The following is a 17,174-nucleotide window of genomic DNA, read 5'->3' as shown; positions in this document are numbered from 1 at the left end:
GTTGCTCGAAAGTTCTAGATACACCTTGTATTTTGGATCAATATAATCCTCTACAAACTAATCGAGGTTTTGCTTCAGAATGTAAAACAATTATGGCTGAAACTTCTCATACTGACCTTCTAGAAAAGTTTTTTTTGTCAGCCATCAGAAACAAGAAATAAGAGATCATTTCACAATTTAAATTTTACTGTACAACCGCTTCCCAAAGGGTCACGTTGCCTCAAATTCCCGAAAAAACTTATGATTTCTCTGGTAACCACTTAAATTTTGCTGATTTGTAAACTTTTTACTCTTAACTTTAGTCGACAAAACAAAATCATTTGTAGAGAACATTTTATTTCAAAAAATACAGAGAAATTAGCAGAATATACTCTCGAGCATTCAAGTCCGACTGAATCTGCTATACTTCATAGCTGAGTCTTCCAACTTGAATTTTAGTTTTTACGAAGGTTTTGTCACGAATTACTCTCGTCTGGACGTGTTGTTTGACACGATCCCAAACCTCATTATCAAGTTCTTCCACCACTTGCTACCTCGTCATCCTCGCATGCGCAACGCTTAACTTCAGCATAATTTTTACAGTTTCAATATACTGCAATTTGATATATTACAAGCGACGCAAGGATCAGCATGTGTTACCAGCCTACCAATTATATTTAAAATCTCTTGCATAAAAATCCTCATTCAACTCAGCACTAAACCTTCAAAGCCTTTCCGTGTAAAATCCAACTACGTAACTGGTCTTCACACAACCTCATGGATCCTTTTGTTAAAATGCAATGTTCTTCATATTAAAATGTCCTATATGATTTACGGCTGTTGATATTAGCGATCCAAACAAAGTTGAAATTACTTTTTTTTTTTTAAGTCAGCCACTAAGCGGGTTTGTTCAGCTGAAGAGCACTACCCACTATCTAATACAACAAACTCTCTTCTTAATAAAAACCTGTTAAGCTTTACAGCAAAGAGTTCCCGGACCTGACTAATTTAACACGCCATCGTTAGAGAGCCCGACTTTTTCTTCCCGTAATTAACACGAGAATATTCTCATCATTTCTGCGCGACCAAATGGATGTCTTTCTTTCAATTATAGCTGGCGTCTCCATTTTAATTCTCCTTTGCAATGTTGTTGGCAACGTTCTCGTCATTGCAGTTGTTAAGAGAAACAAGAAACTACATAACGCAAACACATGCCTGCTGGCCAACCTCGCGTCTTCGGATTTGTCGTTCGCCGTTTTTACATTCGTGGACATATTTCTACTCTCTGACCAGGTTGATTATTCATTTGCAGAATTCATCTTCCACGCTTTGGTTTCCATTTACATGTTGGTTGCTCTGGCAGTGGAGAGGTATTTTGCGCTTCTGAAGCCTTTTGTGCACTTGACAAGAGCGGTGAAATCTCTGCTGTGGAAGGTTGTTCTAGTAATATGGATTCTCGCTGGTGTTTTGAGTGCGCCGGGATACGCTATCACCTTTTTGAGGGGACAACACGCCTGGAAAAACGCCGCTATCATGAATGGGACAAATGAAATGCCCGTTTCGTTTGAACTCTTAACATAACCTACCGTTTTGTTCTCCTCGTGTTTGGTCTTGTTTTACCGAGCGCTGTGACGATTTTCTGCTATTCTCGGGCTATTTATCACCTCTGGTTCAATACTGGGGCTAACAGAACGACAAATACTGCACTTTTACAGTCACGACGCAAATTAACAAAACGTTTTATCCTCGTTACCATAATATTCATAGTTACTTGGACTCCTACATTTGGAAGACTTATTGTTACACTGTTTGTGGATATCAGAGAAGCCTGGAAGTTCAAGTTGTTTTCTATTTTACTTGCCATGGCTGGTTCAATAGCTAACCCAGTGATTTACTCATTTCGCTGTCCGAGATTTCGACAAGAAGTCGTCAAACTACTAGCTTTTTGTTTTAGTAGAAGAAAGAGACTGCCAAGCGTTACCAGGTCGTTTATCAAGGCAAACAGCTATTCATTGACGGATATGAAGAGGACATGCACACAAGCTGCAATTATTCCTGTTTCAATTTCTTTAGGTGTTACGAGCAGCTTTCAATTGAGTAATGATCCTGGCCAATCACAATAGGCAATTTCTGAGTTGCCATATGCCTCTGTGTCAAAACGAGTCTGTGGGAAACAGTTCATATGACAATGAGCTCTGCGTTGAGGTTCATTTTCATGCAAATCAAACTCATTTTCATATGAAAGGTTTTGCACTAGGACTCGTTTTGAAACAGAGGCACAAGGTCACTCGGAAATAACCTATTACACAGTCAATCCCCTGAACCAATATAATCAAAACTCAAAGCAGACACACGTAACCCGCGCAAACAAAAAAAAGTGTGCAAGCGAGTTATGTTTTGTTTTTGTCTTACTTCTGATTGCCGGATGACAAAGTGGCGCGAATTTTTTAAGCCAATCGCTAAGTGTAGTAACACAAAACCAAAGCAAGTGCAAATTCCTTTCGACACTCAAGTGAAAACCGCTCTAAATTCTGTTGAATTACCGCTGAGTCTGTGAGTTATTTTACTGAGCGGATAGATTATAAAGCATTGCAGTGTAGGTAGCATTCTCCATACACTCCACAAGCTTTGAGTGTGCACGGAACGCTCCTAGGGAGTAGTTGTTTGTACATAACGCTTGGCTTGTAGAAGTGAGCGCTTTCAAGCCTTGAATCGAACAAAGAGTGTATGTCCTGTTCGTTCTGCCAACATGCATAAGAGGAAAGAGAGAGGAGAATCAACAACTGAGACGAAGGTTGACATTGATGTAAAACACGGACCGTGTAGTGAAGTTATGACCACGAATGATGATGAAGGAGCACAATGTGATAACGATGACATGGAAATGAAAGACCTTTCTGATGAAGGCAAGCAATTAGTTATAACTTATTCTAATGACCCCTGCAGACGCCTCCCTTACAAAAATAAACCGAAGAAAATGTAAGTTCGTAGTATTGTATTCTAAAACAAAGATTACCATGGTGAAAAGATTGAAAATACCCATTTACAAAAATGATATTCAAATGGCTGGGGAATTTTTCCACAAAATGTTAGTTCCAATTCTGTAGAGACACAGCGGGTTTGAGCAACACTGCTGAATTTCTAAATATACTGCCTTACTTGTTATCGTTAACAAAATTTTTAAGGACCCTTTGAGAAACACCGAGGAAACGTTCTCATGAGCGAAAGGGTGGGATGCATTTCAGATCATAAATCAATTAAACAGAACAGAGTTGATTGTATTTGTATGCTGTAATCTGTAGGCAAGCCACCATTGCCCCCTCCACTAACCCAGCCTCCATCCGCTACCATGGAACTGCGTCAAGGTAAGCGTATATACTAACAATATAGTGTAGCTGAGAAGAAAGCTGATCATAGAACGAACAGAACGATAAAAAACTATAGTCATTTGATTCATTGGATTTGCAGGAAGAGACACATCTTTAGAAGAGGATCAAATTTGTATTAGCTTTGTTTTTTATGAAGTATGTTGAGTTCTACAAGTTTCATGACTAGGAAACTGGCACTAAAATTTATGCTGCAACTATTAAATTGCTATTTAGGATGACGTCATACACACTATAATTGCCTAGTACTTTCCTGAAGGAAAATCGGGAAAACGGACACAATTCAGTGAACCCTAAAAACACAGTTCTATCTAGATCTGATACCGACGCTGTTGATGATCTGTGCTGTGGTATTTACTTACATCTTAAGTTTGATTTTCTTTCAGGAAAGTCAGTGATTGGTGGACGGAAGGGTTTAGAGAATCGACGTTTCATCAGGAGCCATAATCGGGGACGGAGACCGTAAGTGCGCGCTATTTCTAGTATTAGGGCTGTCCCTATGATATGAGACGATTTTCTATTTTTAAAACAAATTGCGCCATCATGTGCGGTACACGCGCGTACACGCTGCGAGGATTTTTGTGGATGTAGCGCGGGGAAATGACGTCGGAAATTCTCAAAATGTTTGGTACTTTTGGCCCATAACTCGATACGTTCATGTCTGTTGGAATTTTACTTCAGTATTTTCGTCTTAAGCTGCTCCAGTTTGAGTGAAGTAAAACAGCGTCGAATTTAGTTATGTCCCGCTTTATATCACTGACCAAGTTATGTTCCGCTGCTTCTTTTACAAGAGCTCCACATTACTGCACTCTAAGTTTCACATATGCTGAAGATTAACAGCTTTTCCATAACACAGCAAAAAACTAGTTGGATATAGTTGGATATAGCAGCGTTCTAGGACTTCAAAGTTTCCCTCCTCTTGTATATCGCGGCCGAAAAGTAAAAAGAAAATAATTGCAAGTTTGAGTTTTGCCTAAATTGTAAGCAACGCTTGATGTTTCATCAAGGCCCAATAAGTGACAATAAGTTTATGTCTGTAGATGCTGCTCAGTTTTGTTTGTGAAAACGTACATCGAACTTAAATAACATCTCTAGTTTTTAAATATGTTTAAGGTTGATAAATGTTTGAGAACATATTAAAAGCTTAGCTGAAAATATGTGAATACAGCAGAAATAATCGGCAAAGTTACGATGACGATTTCTTTAATCAACTCGAACAAGGATTTCGATTTTGTTGGTTGAGTTATCAAAACTCCTTGTCTATGTTATTTTCGCAGTGTAAACTTTCACAGTGTTAAAGAAACACACATGATGTTAGTAGCCTTTTGGCGTTGGTAAAAATTGTTGCTGCATCTCAGCACAAAAGACAACGAAAGAAATCTTTGTCAAGATTTATTGGCAATTGAAAACGCCGACTCGGACTTGAAAGTGCACGCGCTGCACCGACGTCGACAAAACCGGGATCGGACCGGACCGGGGGCCCGTTTCTCGACAGTCCCGGAAACTTTTCGGGCCCGAAAAGCCATAGCAAAATCTCGAATCTTACGATTACAAAGCTGTTTTATTCACATATTCTTAATATGAACAGAGTTTCCCTTCATACAAGAAGTTTCAAGCGTATACACTTCTCCGTTTTTAGATACAGATGAACTGAAAATGAGTTAACGGGCCCGAAAAGTTTCCGGGGCTTTCGAGAAACGGGCCCCAGATCACGGATCGGATCAGGGACCGGATCACGGACCGGATCACGGATCGGATCACGGATCGGATCAAGGAAAAAAATTCAAAATTCAAAATTCAAGATTCAAAAGTCAAAATTTTGTTGAGCAAATTACACTAGAGTGACTACTGTGAGCAGAACGTTTTATTTAATTCAGGTGTGATATTCCTTTATTCTTTTATAATATCAAGCCAACGGGGAGCTGGTCACAAATGAATTTTTTTCAGGCTGTTGGGTTTTGATTGCGATGATTAATCGTGTCTTCATCTCTTTCTTTGCAGTTCAACTATGTGATATTTCGTATATTCACTTGCACTCTTCACCATCTACGGGTATATTACGAACTCACAATGTAACTAGCTCCCAGATGGCTTAATAGCTCAGTTGTTAGAGCACTGCACCGGTATCGCAGAGGTCGTGGGTTCGAATCCCGTTCAGGCCTGAATTTTTTTCAGGCTTTAATTTCACAACTGCTCAAGTTGTGTGTATAATTGCGATGATCAATCATGTCTTCATATCTTTCTCCGCAGTTCAGATAAATGATATTTCGTATATTCACTTGCATCAAAGGTAAACTGTCATAAAACGAGTCAGCATGGTAATAATAGGACGAATGTGTGAAACACAAAAACTAAAACACTAAAAAATTAAACACCTGATGATTTCAAACAATTTTCGTTTTTGAGACAAGTCTATACCTTTACAAGATGTGAGTTTGGAATACGATATTTCGCACTGGAATAAAACGAAACAAATCACTTGTATTTCAAGGAAATATAGCTGTTTTACAAAAAATTATAGGAATAACATCGATAGTGTGAACGATAACGCAACCCGAGAATAAACAACATTTTAGGAGTTACGTCACGATTTTTAGAGTCATTTTTAGGGTCGTAAAGAGTTGCCTTTAAATAGAATAAAACCTTGAAATAATCGTGTTCTAGGATAGAAAACACTTAAGAGGCAAGAACAAATCAAAACGGAATGAGGATCGTTAAGGATGGCAAAGATTAACGAGGACTGCAAATGACGAACTTGAAAGACTAGGCTAGCTCAAATCGTGACGTAGCTCCTTTAAAGCAAGTCATGTCCTTAAGCTTTCGTACGTAAGCTTTCTCATTAACTGTAACGCCAACTGTACACTCACATCTGACACGAAAATGTAGCCGAAATTTAGCCACTGATACTAACAGCAACTTCAAAAACGAAAATGGGAGGTTCACGCAAGCTTCGAGCCAACTAACGTTCAAATATAACTACATCTGCCTGTTCATTACAATTTAAATTTCTCGTAAATTAGGCGCTTATGTGGCTTTTTAAATGACCTCTTGTCATTCTCTGTAACTAACATGTCATTGCGTCAAATTCGGAATTCCTATTTTCATTTAACATATTTTAGTTTTCCACTTTTATTTTTTATTTATTATTATGTTATAAACGATTTGATTTTTTTGTTGTTTTTTTCTTTAAAACCGTTTCTTTTTTCCCTGTGATCCGATCCGTGATCCGTTCCGGATCCGATCCGTGATCCGATCCGTGATCCGATCCGTGATCCGATCCGTGATCCGATCCGTGATCCGATCCGTGATCCGATCCGTGATCCGGTCCGTGATCCGGTCCGTGATCCGATCCGTGATCCGGTCCGGTCCGGTCCGGTCCGATCCTGGTTTTGTCGACGCCGCGCGCTACACTATGCAAATGAGCTACTCAAAAACTTTTGCAAACTCGCTAAACAAACAGAGACAATAAGAAACTATCAAAAACAAGTTTTGGTTATGATTAAGCATTGTTTGGGAAACTCTCAAATTAACTCGATACCAGAGTAAAGAGTTTTCTTTCATAATTTTTCTTTGCAGAACAAACGCAAAAGCTTACGCGTTTAACTAGCGCGAGCAGATATTATTCATTCACAACGCGAAATTGAAGTATTGTTTTCGACCCTGAAAAATTCACCTTTTCCATCAGCTCAGAGCATAAGAGCCCTGGATCTTATTCATTGCGTTATTCCCTACCATCGCTGTGAAAAATCTGCAAGAGAATCTCGCAACTCTCACCATTTGATCACGGAACGTGACAACATCCACGCGAGAACCTCCAACATGTGCGAGGATCCGCGCGGATACATGTCGTCATGGTGGCGCAATTTTTTCTAAAAATAGAAAAATTGTCCCATATCATAGGTGCGCGCGGATCATAAGACTTACGGTCTCCGTCCCCGATTATGGCTCCTGGTTTTATCAAGCATCTTGCATCCGGGCAATATTCTAGTGGTTTCTATGGACATCTTAACAAGGCTCGGAACGAAATTATGTCTGGGAATAAACTCATGGCGAGTAAAAGCAAAGAACAGAGAAAGGTGATTAAGCAGCAAACGAAGGTGGCAAAGACGTCCATGACAGAGACTATACGACTGGCAAAGGTAAACTTTTCACAACAAAGTGTGAGGAAAGTGATGGAAACTTGGGCCAGGCTCAATGTTCTCTTGAGGAGAGAGAGAAGTCTTTGGGCCGGAAAATTTAAAGAAGAGTGAGGAGACAAGGAGTAATCTCTTTAGCAACATCCTTTTGTATTTTTATAAAACACTTCATTGATACCCAGAAAAGGAAATTGATTGAACAGAGACTAGGGTGTAGAGAACCTGTTTTTAATAGTTAATATGGAAACAGTTTGTCTAGAGATAATTTAAGAGATGGTGGAAGCGAGACTTTAGTGGATATTATTTCGAGCATAATTTGCATTAAGTCCAAATGTTTGAAGCTGCGTAAAGGTATTATTAAGACAATTAATGTCAGGCCACGATTCGGGAAAAATTAAATAAACGCCCCCTCGAAAAAGCGCCCCCGTCTTCCCCTAAATTTGAGATAAGCGCCCCGGGCGCTTATTCGAGGATTTACGGTATAACAGAGGTGTAAGTATTTAAAACCAAAACGACTATTGAAATAGTCATGTGTTGATTAATTAGCATTTTGCACCAGTAGATACCAAGATAGTTCTAGAATCCATGACAAAACGGTCCAAAACCCTGTCCCTATACCACTCTGCTACCCAGTTAACTTGATGCACACAACCGTTTAAAATGCTAACGGCTTATAGCCTGAGTAATTTGGTTATATGTCTGGTACTTTGGGGTGACCTGGGTTCGAGTCCAGTCGTGTTTGCTGTATGTGTTGCGTTGTTGGGGAAGGTACTTTACTATGATGGGAAGTACCCTGCATGGGGTGAAGGGCTCTACATCCTAGATCATTGTCTCTTGATCCAAGGGATTAGCGATTTTTCAGACGCTACATGGTAAAGAAAGTTAGGCGCCGGTGATTATGAACGAAACAGCTTGAAATGCTTTATTTATTCTGATTTCAGGTCATTCAGATGGACTCAGAGTTGCTCAAAGAGAACAATCAGGAAAGTTCTTTTCCATTAGACATAGAGTTTGACAGAAATGTACTTTGTGGTCCCTCTACTCTTGATCACGAGGAAAATCTAAGAATGTGATGCCAGTGTTATTACTGTGAGAAGCATTGGAAGAAAGCACGAGGCCCTCCCGGCTTCAATCCACCAAGGTGTGTTTTGTGTTGGCTTTGGCGGGAAAGTAATTACTCTTAGTTCCTCAAAAACACCGAGAAACAAACAAACAAGCAATCCATAGTTATGCTGGTTTAATCACCAAATTTAGTATTGCATGAGTTTGACGATAATTATGAGATAAGAAAGCTATATATTTTGATACGATATCTGTTTTAATATTCTCCTTGTTTCATTGAACTTATTTTCAGCAATTACGACATAGCCAAGGACGAGTGCTAGCAGTTCATCAGAGTACCACCCTGGAATTGATACTGCACACGTATTACTCATGGGTAAGTGTGATTCATGTGCCTGGTAAATCTGGTCGATAATGATAGATAAATATTATGCTGTTGTCAAGACCTCTTGCAAGGGAGCTGATTGTGAGACTTTTTTGTTGTTGCGATTTTTAAAAACTACCTTGAAATCGAAAAAAAAAACTTTGTTAGGGATACTCAGGATTGGGAAAACTGAGAGCGCGACAAATGCGTCATCTTTGCGTTTCGACACTGAACATGTAGCTCTGATCGAGCTTTGTACCCAGTTCTCTTCCCTCTCACCCTCTTTGGCGGAAAACGTTCATGACGTCACTAAGGGTAACTTGTTCCTAGGCCTTTTTGTTAAGTTACCAGGTGTAACAAATTCAAGATCTCTTTATTTTATAAACATTCATTATATTATTTTCTATTTCAGGCAACTTCACTGCGAATTTCCTTTAATGTCTGATCAACTCTCTTTCAATAATTTGATTGGACTAGTCTGTTTCTTTCTGTTTATTTTGTTGTGTAGATTGACACATTTTTGCAGACAAGTCCTCATCGTTGACAACGCAGTAAATGTTGAAGAAAGAAAATTTGTAAATGTAATAAACTGAAGTTTTTTTCATGTAATTCGTTTACTGTATTTAGACAGCCAGAACTAAGTCGCCTGCAGGGCAACAAGCAAGCCACCGTCAGTGATCACAGGACAATACCGACCTTTTTAGTTAGTGGTCTTCGTATTCATCAAAATATCTCATGGTAGCTATTACTAATTAATAAAGTAAGCGTTACTTCGAGTCTCGCAAAGTCCGCAAACTATCACTTACAAGTTAACAGTCCATTGCGACTTCCACCCGAATTCTCGATCACTGAGGTGATCGAATTTGACATTTCCGATATAATTCTTAGAAGTACACAAATCTAAACCGTCTTCCGAGAGGTGAGTATCATTCAAGGTAAATCAATCAGCAGTAAATGAACTAAAAATGTCTTATGGACAACTTGAACTGTAAGGAAGGGAGGCATTTTACCTTAAACCTATGCATAACGGTCTCCTGTTTATGAATGATCAAGCGTCTTCGACTTCGAACGAATAAGACTTCGAGGCACTAAGCTAAGTAAGTTCTCTTAAGGGATGAAATCACACCAGAAAATACCAAAAAAAACAATTTCGAATTACAAGGGAATTATTAAAACAGGTTCTTCGTGTCAGAAATTGTCTTTAAAAGACGGTTTAGACGGAACAAGTTTGATGCATGCGACAACCTTACTATAAGCCTGCCCCCATACGTTCCACTGACTGTTTGGAAGGGTGAAAGTTGATTGAACAAATACGCGATTCCTTTCACAAGAGATGGCAGTAGGGCACATCAATGGTGTCTTAAGAGCCCGCGTGATCCTTCTCTAGTGGTTCTTGGTGCTGACCAAAGTGATCGCGGCCTCTGGGAAAAAGATTTTCTAATTACGCTCGCTATTTCTATATCCAAAGTTCTTTAGAGGAAATAGTTATGTGTCACGGGCTTTGTTATCGAGATCTCCGGAGGAGCCTTCTCCCTCGTATCTCAAGCAACTTTCTAGCCTCGGGATACTCGGTCAATGCCTCGAGTAAATCTTCCTTAGACAGGCACAGTAGCTCTGAATATCCCTCGGACCGAACGTTAGTAGTCCGTCGATTTCCAGTAGTTGATAAACTCAGAATACTTATCTCGCCAAAGTAGCTTCCGTCGTGCAGAGTAGCGATCACGGTCTCAGAATCGTCCTGCATAACTTGCAGTCGACCGCTGCTCACTATGTACATCTCTTTTCCCGGCTCGCCTTTTTTGCAGATGTGATCGCCAGGAGAATAAACTTGCGAGCGAAGCTTCAAAACGATTTCCTTCAGTAGACCAGGCTCAACGTCGGCGAAAATTTGTACTCTTTTTAACGTTTCCAAGTGCACTTGCACGGCTATTTCAGTTCTAAGCGGGTGGGGAAGTTTGCTAAGGACGTTGTCGCTATCCAAGGACGACTTCCTCGTTTCCCACATGTAATTAAACCAAGCAACGACTCGTCTTTGTAAATCGTCACCTATTCCGTGAAAAACTAAATACTGCTTCACAGCTTCGGCTTGTCCAAGGAATTCCCTTCGCACCAGTAACATGTGTGTTATCCAACTTCCAAATTGACCCACTATGGCTGCGAAAACAAGAAATCCGACGGATAGGTCGACAGTTACAAAGAGGAGTTCTACGTTAGTCTGGGGTGGGTTTTCAGTTTCTCCAGTTGTAAGCATTCTTGACAACCAATACAAGCTGAAGAGATACTGTCGCGCTAGAGAATCGAAGTCCGGTTTTGTAAGTTTCGGGTAGACCCAATTATCCGAACCAAATCCAATCTATCTTGACAGTATAAAATAAAAACACGCATTCTAATGGAAGATGAGCAAAACCATAGCAACCAAGAAACACAGGCGTAAAAAATTTGGGAAACGGGAGAGGGTTTCTGTAGTGCTCCTTAGCTCCAAGAGACGATGCAGACGAAGCATGCGCGGCAGCCTCCGTGCAACCATGTTGATTCCTCCAACAAAGTAGAAGAGGTCTAGTGGAAGAAGGCAGTCTATTTTGAAAGTCGCTTTCAACATGTAGTTTTGATGCAGTTTTTTGGGATCTCTGACGAGAATTCCATGCGCCAGATAGCCTAATAAGAAGACAACTACCGTTAGTTTAGAGCAGTTTTCAATCGAAAACACGAGGGTGCGGGGAAAAAAGGTACTCCGCGCTATTATCTAGTGTTACACAGAAAAAAAGCCCAGAAGTACTGATTTTGAAGAGGCGAGCAGAAGACAAATTCTTTTCAAGTGTTTGACAACTTTGAGAACAAACTTGAAACTTTTTCTGAATATCAAAGCAAAGTTGGTGATCCTCTCAATTCTCTCAACCTATCAGGTTATAACTGGCTTTACAAAAAAATCCATTTGAATATCTTCGAGCACTACGGCACTGTTAAGACCAAGACTGATGTGCATAAATTCCAGGCCCAATTTTCGGGGGTGTTCAGAGCTACTCGTGGCGACATTTTAAAGCGGGTAACACTGGGGACGAGAATGGGCTAAATTATGCTAAAACGAGCGCATTCTTTTCATTCAGCCTGGTTAATGATAGACTTCTGGCGCCGGATTATCTATTAACATGCAATTACTGATTGTTTGAGTCCTTTAACAGCTTAGGGGAAGGGCGCCTGTTTGTCTAAGGTATTGTACAGTACAGTGAATAAAAAAGCACCCATATTCTTCGTCTATGAATGGGATTGGTTATTGCACATAATACAACCTTCTTGAAATCTTTTTGCGTCTCGAAATTCTAATTGTTCAATAGGAGCTATTGTGGATGCTTTGTCTATCTGTGTGAGTGTGTTCATTTTCACGAGTGTTGATTTCACAGCAATCAATCTTCCTGTACAACAAAAGACACAAATGAGTCTATCGTGCTCAATTGACTGCTAATCTGATTAACAGAAGGCCAACCCACACAATCCATTTTCACTTAAAATGTGTGCCAACACGGCCACTTAATGAGTGTTTTCAGTCTTAGAAGATGAAAATACTAATTTCTCTGAAGACTCACGAACAACGAGAGAAGTTTCAAGTTGTAATTCAAACTTCGTTTTCTGGAAAATATCTGGGAAACATCACTTTGAACGTCGCAAAATTATCTCAACTTCTGAATAGCTATGCGCCGCAAACATTCACTGAATTTATCTAAAAAAGTTATCAAAATCTAATCTTTTCCAAAAGGTGTTTGTAATTGATGTGTTGCTGGCCCCATAAGCTGAACTGGAATCAAAATATTACAAATAAAATTACAACAGAAAATTGTAAATGCCCTTCTGCCACCAAGAACAGTCATAACAAAACAGGTAATATTCGGCATTACATAACTATTGCGTTAAAAGGCGCGAGTTAAATTGCCTGGAACCCTCATTATTCAGTTACTACTGGGTTGATCTTGATATTGATTTACTCTTTAATTAGCATATCTTGACTACCGTGAATTTTTTTCCAGACAGTCTTTAACAATGCAAGCTCGATCACCGCAGATCAAATACCAAAAAGCGAAAGTATTGTACATTTTCAAGCATTTTTGTTTTGCAACAACTCAGCAGTGGTCTTGCAACAATTCAGCAGTGGTCGATATCGCTGAAATAACGCTATGTATGTTTCCTCAAAGCAGAAGATAAATGATATATGATTCTAGCGGACAGATATTTTGTCCTTGAGTCAGTTAGCGCCCTTAAAATAGACGGATAACTTTCCAGGAATGATCCATGTGGAAGGCAGAAACAGTTATTTCGGCAAACTTAGAATTCTAATTTGGCTGTAAAATGCTGATCAGTTGGCTATATTTAGATAGCGTATTTGAGGGCGAAACTAAGGAATATCAAAAGACATTATTAAACACAAAAGACATTAGCTTCCAAACTTGCTTGCATTTTTTTGCTTTCATGTAGACAGTCAGATGTTGTTATCTCATGCCAGCAACTACTTACCACTCTTAAACTGTATAAATATATCCACTATGTATATTAAATCTGAAAAGTAATCCAAAACAAGCCAAAGTATTATGGAAAGACTCTGTAAGTCAGCGAATGCTGCGCGAGCAGTGATGAAGATCCAGTTGCGCAACACGCAAATCGTAACAACCATCAACCAGTAGAAATGGAACGCTTGCGAAGGATCTACAAAATTGACGAAGTGGAAGAATCAGTGAGGTTGTTGTTTCGCGTAACGTGGGACGGACCGGCCATTTCTAGCTTTTCGAGGAAAGAGTCCACGCGGGGGGCTCGTTTGTCGCTGTTGGCGCGAGTTCGATTTAACCATGAACTCACCATTTGTAGTGTGCGAGCAACTTGTACCAACGCAGACGGCGACTTATTCGTGTCTCTATTTTCCATTTCTTTAAGAATGTCATTCTCTCCTACATCCTCAGTTTTCGTGAAAACTTCGTCGTCATCTTTATCGTTAGTCGGTTCAGATGATTGGCCCGAAGTCTTCTGTAGTTCGTTAAGTTCCTCATGTACAAGTGTACCGTCGTCCATTTTTCGCCAGGGTCCTCGTTTCCAGTTGACTGAGTAGAAATCGATTCTAAATACTCCGAGCTGTTGCTTGCCGGGGAAACATAAGCTTTTATCGCATGATCCATATTAAAGTTGTTGTTGGACTTCGGCATAAATCATTGCTTACTAATGACTTGCCAAATCATGTTTTTGTTATCTATGTGGATTGTAGCTTCACCGTTATTTCTTGATAACCTGTCTGGACTTTGAATACCAACAAAATACTTAAGTAATCTCTTTGAAAGATTTCTCTGTGGTACACACAGTGACGGATCAGCTTTCAAGAAATAGTACCGAGCTCTCCCGGGTCAAAACTGTTGGTCAGATGTAAACAAACAATTCTTGACGTCCTTATAAAAACAGACTTACCACTAATTGGTTTAAGAATAATAGATCTAGATCGGTTTTCATTTGAGTGTCGAAAGTAATTAGACAATTACTTTAATTTGGTTTTGGTTTTACTACGGTTTGAGATCGGCTGAGTAGTCTAATTGGTAAGTAATTGGTTTGGTTTTGGTTTTACGACGCTCAATTGAAAACCGTTCTATTCCCGTGCGACTTTTATTTAATAATCATTTGTGATAACACCGGACTCTATTCAATAAGTGAACAGAACAAACTCGTAGAATACGCAATCTGTAATCCGATTGCTTTGTTGTCCTTTCACACACATAACAAAGCCCGTGATCTCCGATCGATTGAGTGTAATAACAAAGTAACTGTCCAGTCACTCTTCAGGGTGGTCGATTTGCTCCACTTCTTAATCTCTGCGGATGTAGACATTTGCCAGCGACTAAATCAGTTTATAATCAATTGATTTTGCAGAAAAGAAAGGGTTGCTCTTTACAAAGGATTGACCTAATCCCGTAGATTCGAATCAATACAACATATACACTAATTGGCCACCCCGAAATCAGCAATTAAAACGTCCAAACTAATTGCATTGTTTTCGGAGTTGACCACTTGGGCTTTCACCATTACTTGTGTTCAGTTCCGACGTATAGTTCTACTAACTATGGTTCCGATAGAAAAAAAAGTAATTAACTGATGTAATCCAGATTTTCTACCTAATTCCTCTTTATATGAAATACTCGGGCCACTTTTTACGTGGTACTTAATTATCAATTTAAAATTGTCAGTTGTGCATTCTTCTCTCTTGTACAGTTTATAGTTCAACGTACCAACTTTCATGTACTGCATTTTGCAATGCTCACATGCTCGTCCCCAGGGTTACTCGTGTGAAAATGTCTTTTCCAGTAGCCCTCGTTTCGTCGACGAGGTGACCAAAGATTGGAGGCTCTGGGAACGAGAATGTAAGGAACACAGGAGAACAAATAGTGAAATGCTGTAATGGTTAATTGCTTTGTTTTGGCAGATGTCATCTTTAGTTTATTTCTTTATTTTTTCTGGCGTCCAAAATTATTATGTTTTGTTCTTGTGTTTGTTTGATTTCTTTTTTCTTTTCTTTTTTGTAGTTGTTTAATTTAACGGCGTTTCTTGGTGTTAGCAATCTGAAGTCCTCTCTTTTTATTACTAAGAGGACTTGGTTTTAATTCTTTCAGCTGAAGCATCATGAAGTGTTTGGAAGTGCGCACCGATGTGGCAAGGTCTTTTTACTTGATTTGAATTCAACTGTGTTTATATGGCATGAGGAGACAGTAGTGATATACGCTGATAGGGGCAGTAGCCAATCAGGAGGCAGGGATTATACCACGTGACCAAGATTTTACCATACATTCTCTTAAATTTTCAAAATCCAAGATGGCGCCTGGGTAGGTAAAACATGGCGCCCGTGACGTCACAGCTCGCGCTCATGCCCAAATAAGGAGATAGACCGGAAGTGAGTTTCACAATTGATTTTTATTGATTACAGGAAGTAAAAAATTACATTTGTGTGTATCCGTACGGAAACGACATGAAAGTGTTCGTGTCAACGACGCGTTTGTCGAAGACGAGTCCGTATCGTTTAGTCCGTGTGATGACTTTGAGATGTTTGTTGGCTGGGTTTCTCCAGAAGAAGTTGGGGTTGACGACGTTGATGTTGCGTCGTTCATCCTCGAGAGGTTGTGTGAGTTCGTCGAGTAGATTTTGTCGCATGACGTCATAATTGAGTTGCCTGGATCCTCGTACATTGAGTGAGAAGCCTCTGACTTTGCAGCAGACTTTGCCTTGGTGGGTTCTGTATCCGTAATTTTTGGGTCCAGCGGCAGTGAAATCGGTGATGAAATCGCCCTCGTCGAGTTCGTTGGTCATCTCTCCCAGGTAATCGCCTAACGGAACATCGGCTTGGCCTGGTTTGTGTGAGTAGATGACGGAGTCAGTGTCAAAGTAGAGAACTTGTTGTTTTAACTGTTCTAGGTAGCTGTATAATTTGAGACGCGCCCAGCAGGTGGTGAAAGCGGCGACGAAGATGTTGACTCGTCCGTTATCGGGTTGATTGTCTTTGAGTTCGGCGTGGACGACTTCTAGGGCTTCGTCGTTGGCGATTCTGACTTGTCGTATGTCGTTGAAGGGATTGGAAACGAGGTCAAAGAGTTGCGCAGCGTTGTAGACGACTTGGGTAGTGGGTTTGTGTAGGTTTTCGCCGAACTTGCCCCAGAAGGAGTTGAGCATGAGTTTGGCGGTGGCTTTGCGTCCTGGATTTTTCTGGATCACGGTCGGATCTAGAGCGATACCTTCTTTCTGCCGGTATTGTTGCACGTACCGTGCCTTGTCTTCGGGGGTGTTACACCAGTTAGGGTAGCCAGCGGATTCCTGTTTAATTTTTAGCCAGGTATTCACGTAATCGGCGAAGAGTCCTTTACGGCGTTGTTCTGGCGGGAAATGGTGGACTTCGTGTATCTTGTTGAGCGTGTATCCCGTGGCAACGGCTTTCTGGATTTCTGGTGTGCACCAGGTCCCTCGTAGCGTGCGTTGCTCGGCCGTGTGAGGGCAGTCATGCGATTTCTCTAGGAGGGGTTTGGTCATTTCGTGTTCCACGCACGATCGGCAGAGTGGGAAGGTGAGTTTACCTCCGTGCCTGAAAGGTAGAACGGGATGGTATAGTTCGTGAGGCGGCAGTATGTCCACTTTGGCCATTCCGAAGTAGTGATGTATGTCTTGATCTTGGGGGTTGACGATGACTTGCGGGTGTCCTACGGGGTATTCGCCTTCCTTGTTGGCCCAGGGGTAGAGCGA

General features: G+C 40.4%; 1 protein-coding gene and 2 pseudogenes across 1 annotated transcript; 2 read left to right on the top strand and 1 right to left on the bottom strand.

Moving 5' to 3' along the window:
* Window positions 1-27: 27 nt before the first annotated feature.
* On the top strand, window positions 28-2,147 carry LOC145497677 (neuromedin-K receptor-like; annotated as a pseudogene).
* Window positions 2,148-6,633: 4,486 nt separating this feature from the next.
* Window positions 6,634-9,383, top strand: LOC145497020 (uncharacterized). The gene is made up of 3 exons (XM_081476796.1): window positions 6,634-7,504; window positions 8,443-8,642; window positions 9,340-9,383. Exons 1-2 carry the CDS (start codon window positions 7,307-7,309, stop codon window positions 8,572-8,574), a joined length of 330 nt encoding a protein of 109 aa, XP_081332922.1. The 5' UTR covers window positions 6,634-7,306; the 3' UTR covers window positions 8,575-8,642; window positions 9,340-9,383.
* Window positions 9,384-10,431: 1,048 nt separating this feature from the next.
* Window positions 10,432-14,745, bottom strand: LOC145498532 (cyclic nucleotide-gated channel alpha-2-like; annotated as a pseudogene).
* Window positions 14,746-17,174: the final 2,429 nt, after the last annotated feature.

This window comes from Orbicella franksi, chromosome 9, assembly GCF_964199315.1.
Source record: "Orbicella franksi chromosome 9, jaOrbFran1.1, whole genome shotgun sequence".
Classification (NCBI taxonomy): domain Eukaryota; kingdom Metazoa; phylum Cnidaria; class Anthozoa; order Scleractinia; family Merulinidae; genus Orbicella; species Orbicella franksi.
The sequence above is the reverse complement of the archived record's forward strand: the minus strand, read 5'-3'. Positions and strand labels throughout refer to the sequence as shown.

Bases quoted from the DNA above. Each gene is read 5' to 3' on its own strand.
- LOC145497020 (XM_081476796.1), top strand. From the start codon at position 7,307: ATGGCTCCTGGTTTTATCAAGCATCTTGCATCCGGGCAATATTCTAGT. The intron at 7,505-8,442 runs GTAAACTTTTCA...TTCTGATTTCAG, and splicing joins AGACTATACGACTGGCAAAG to GTCATTCAGATGGACTCAGA.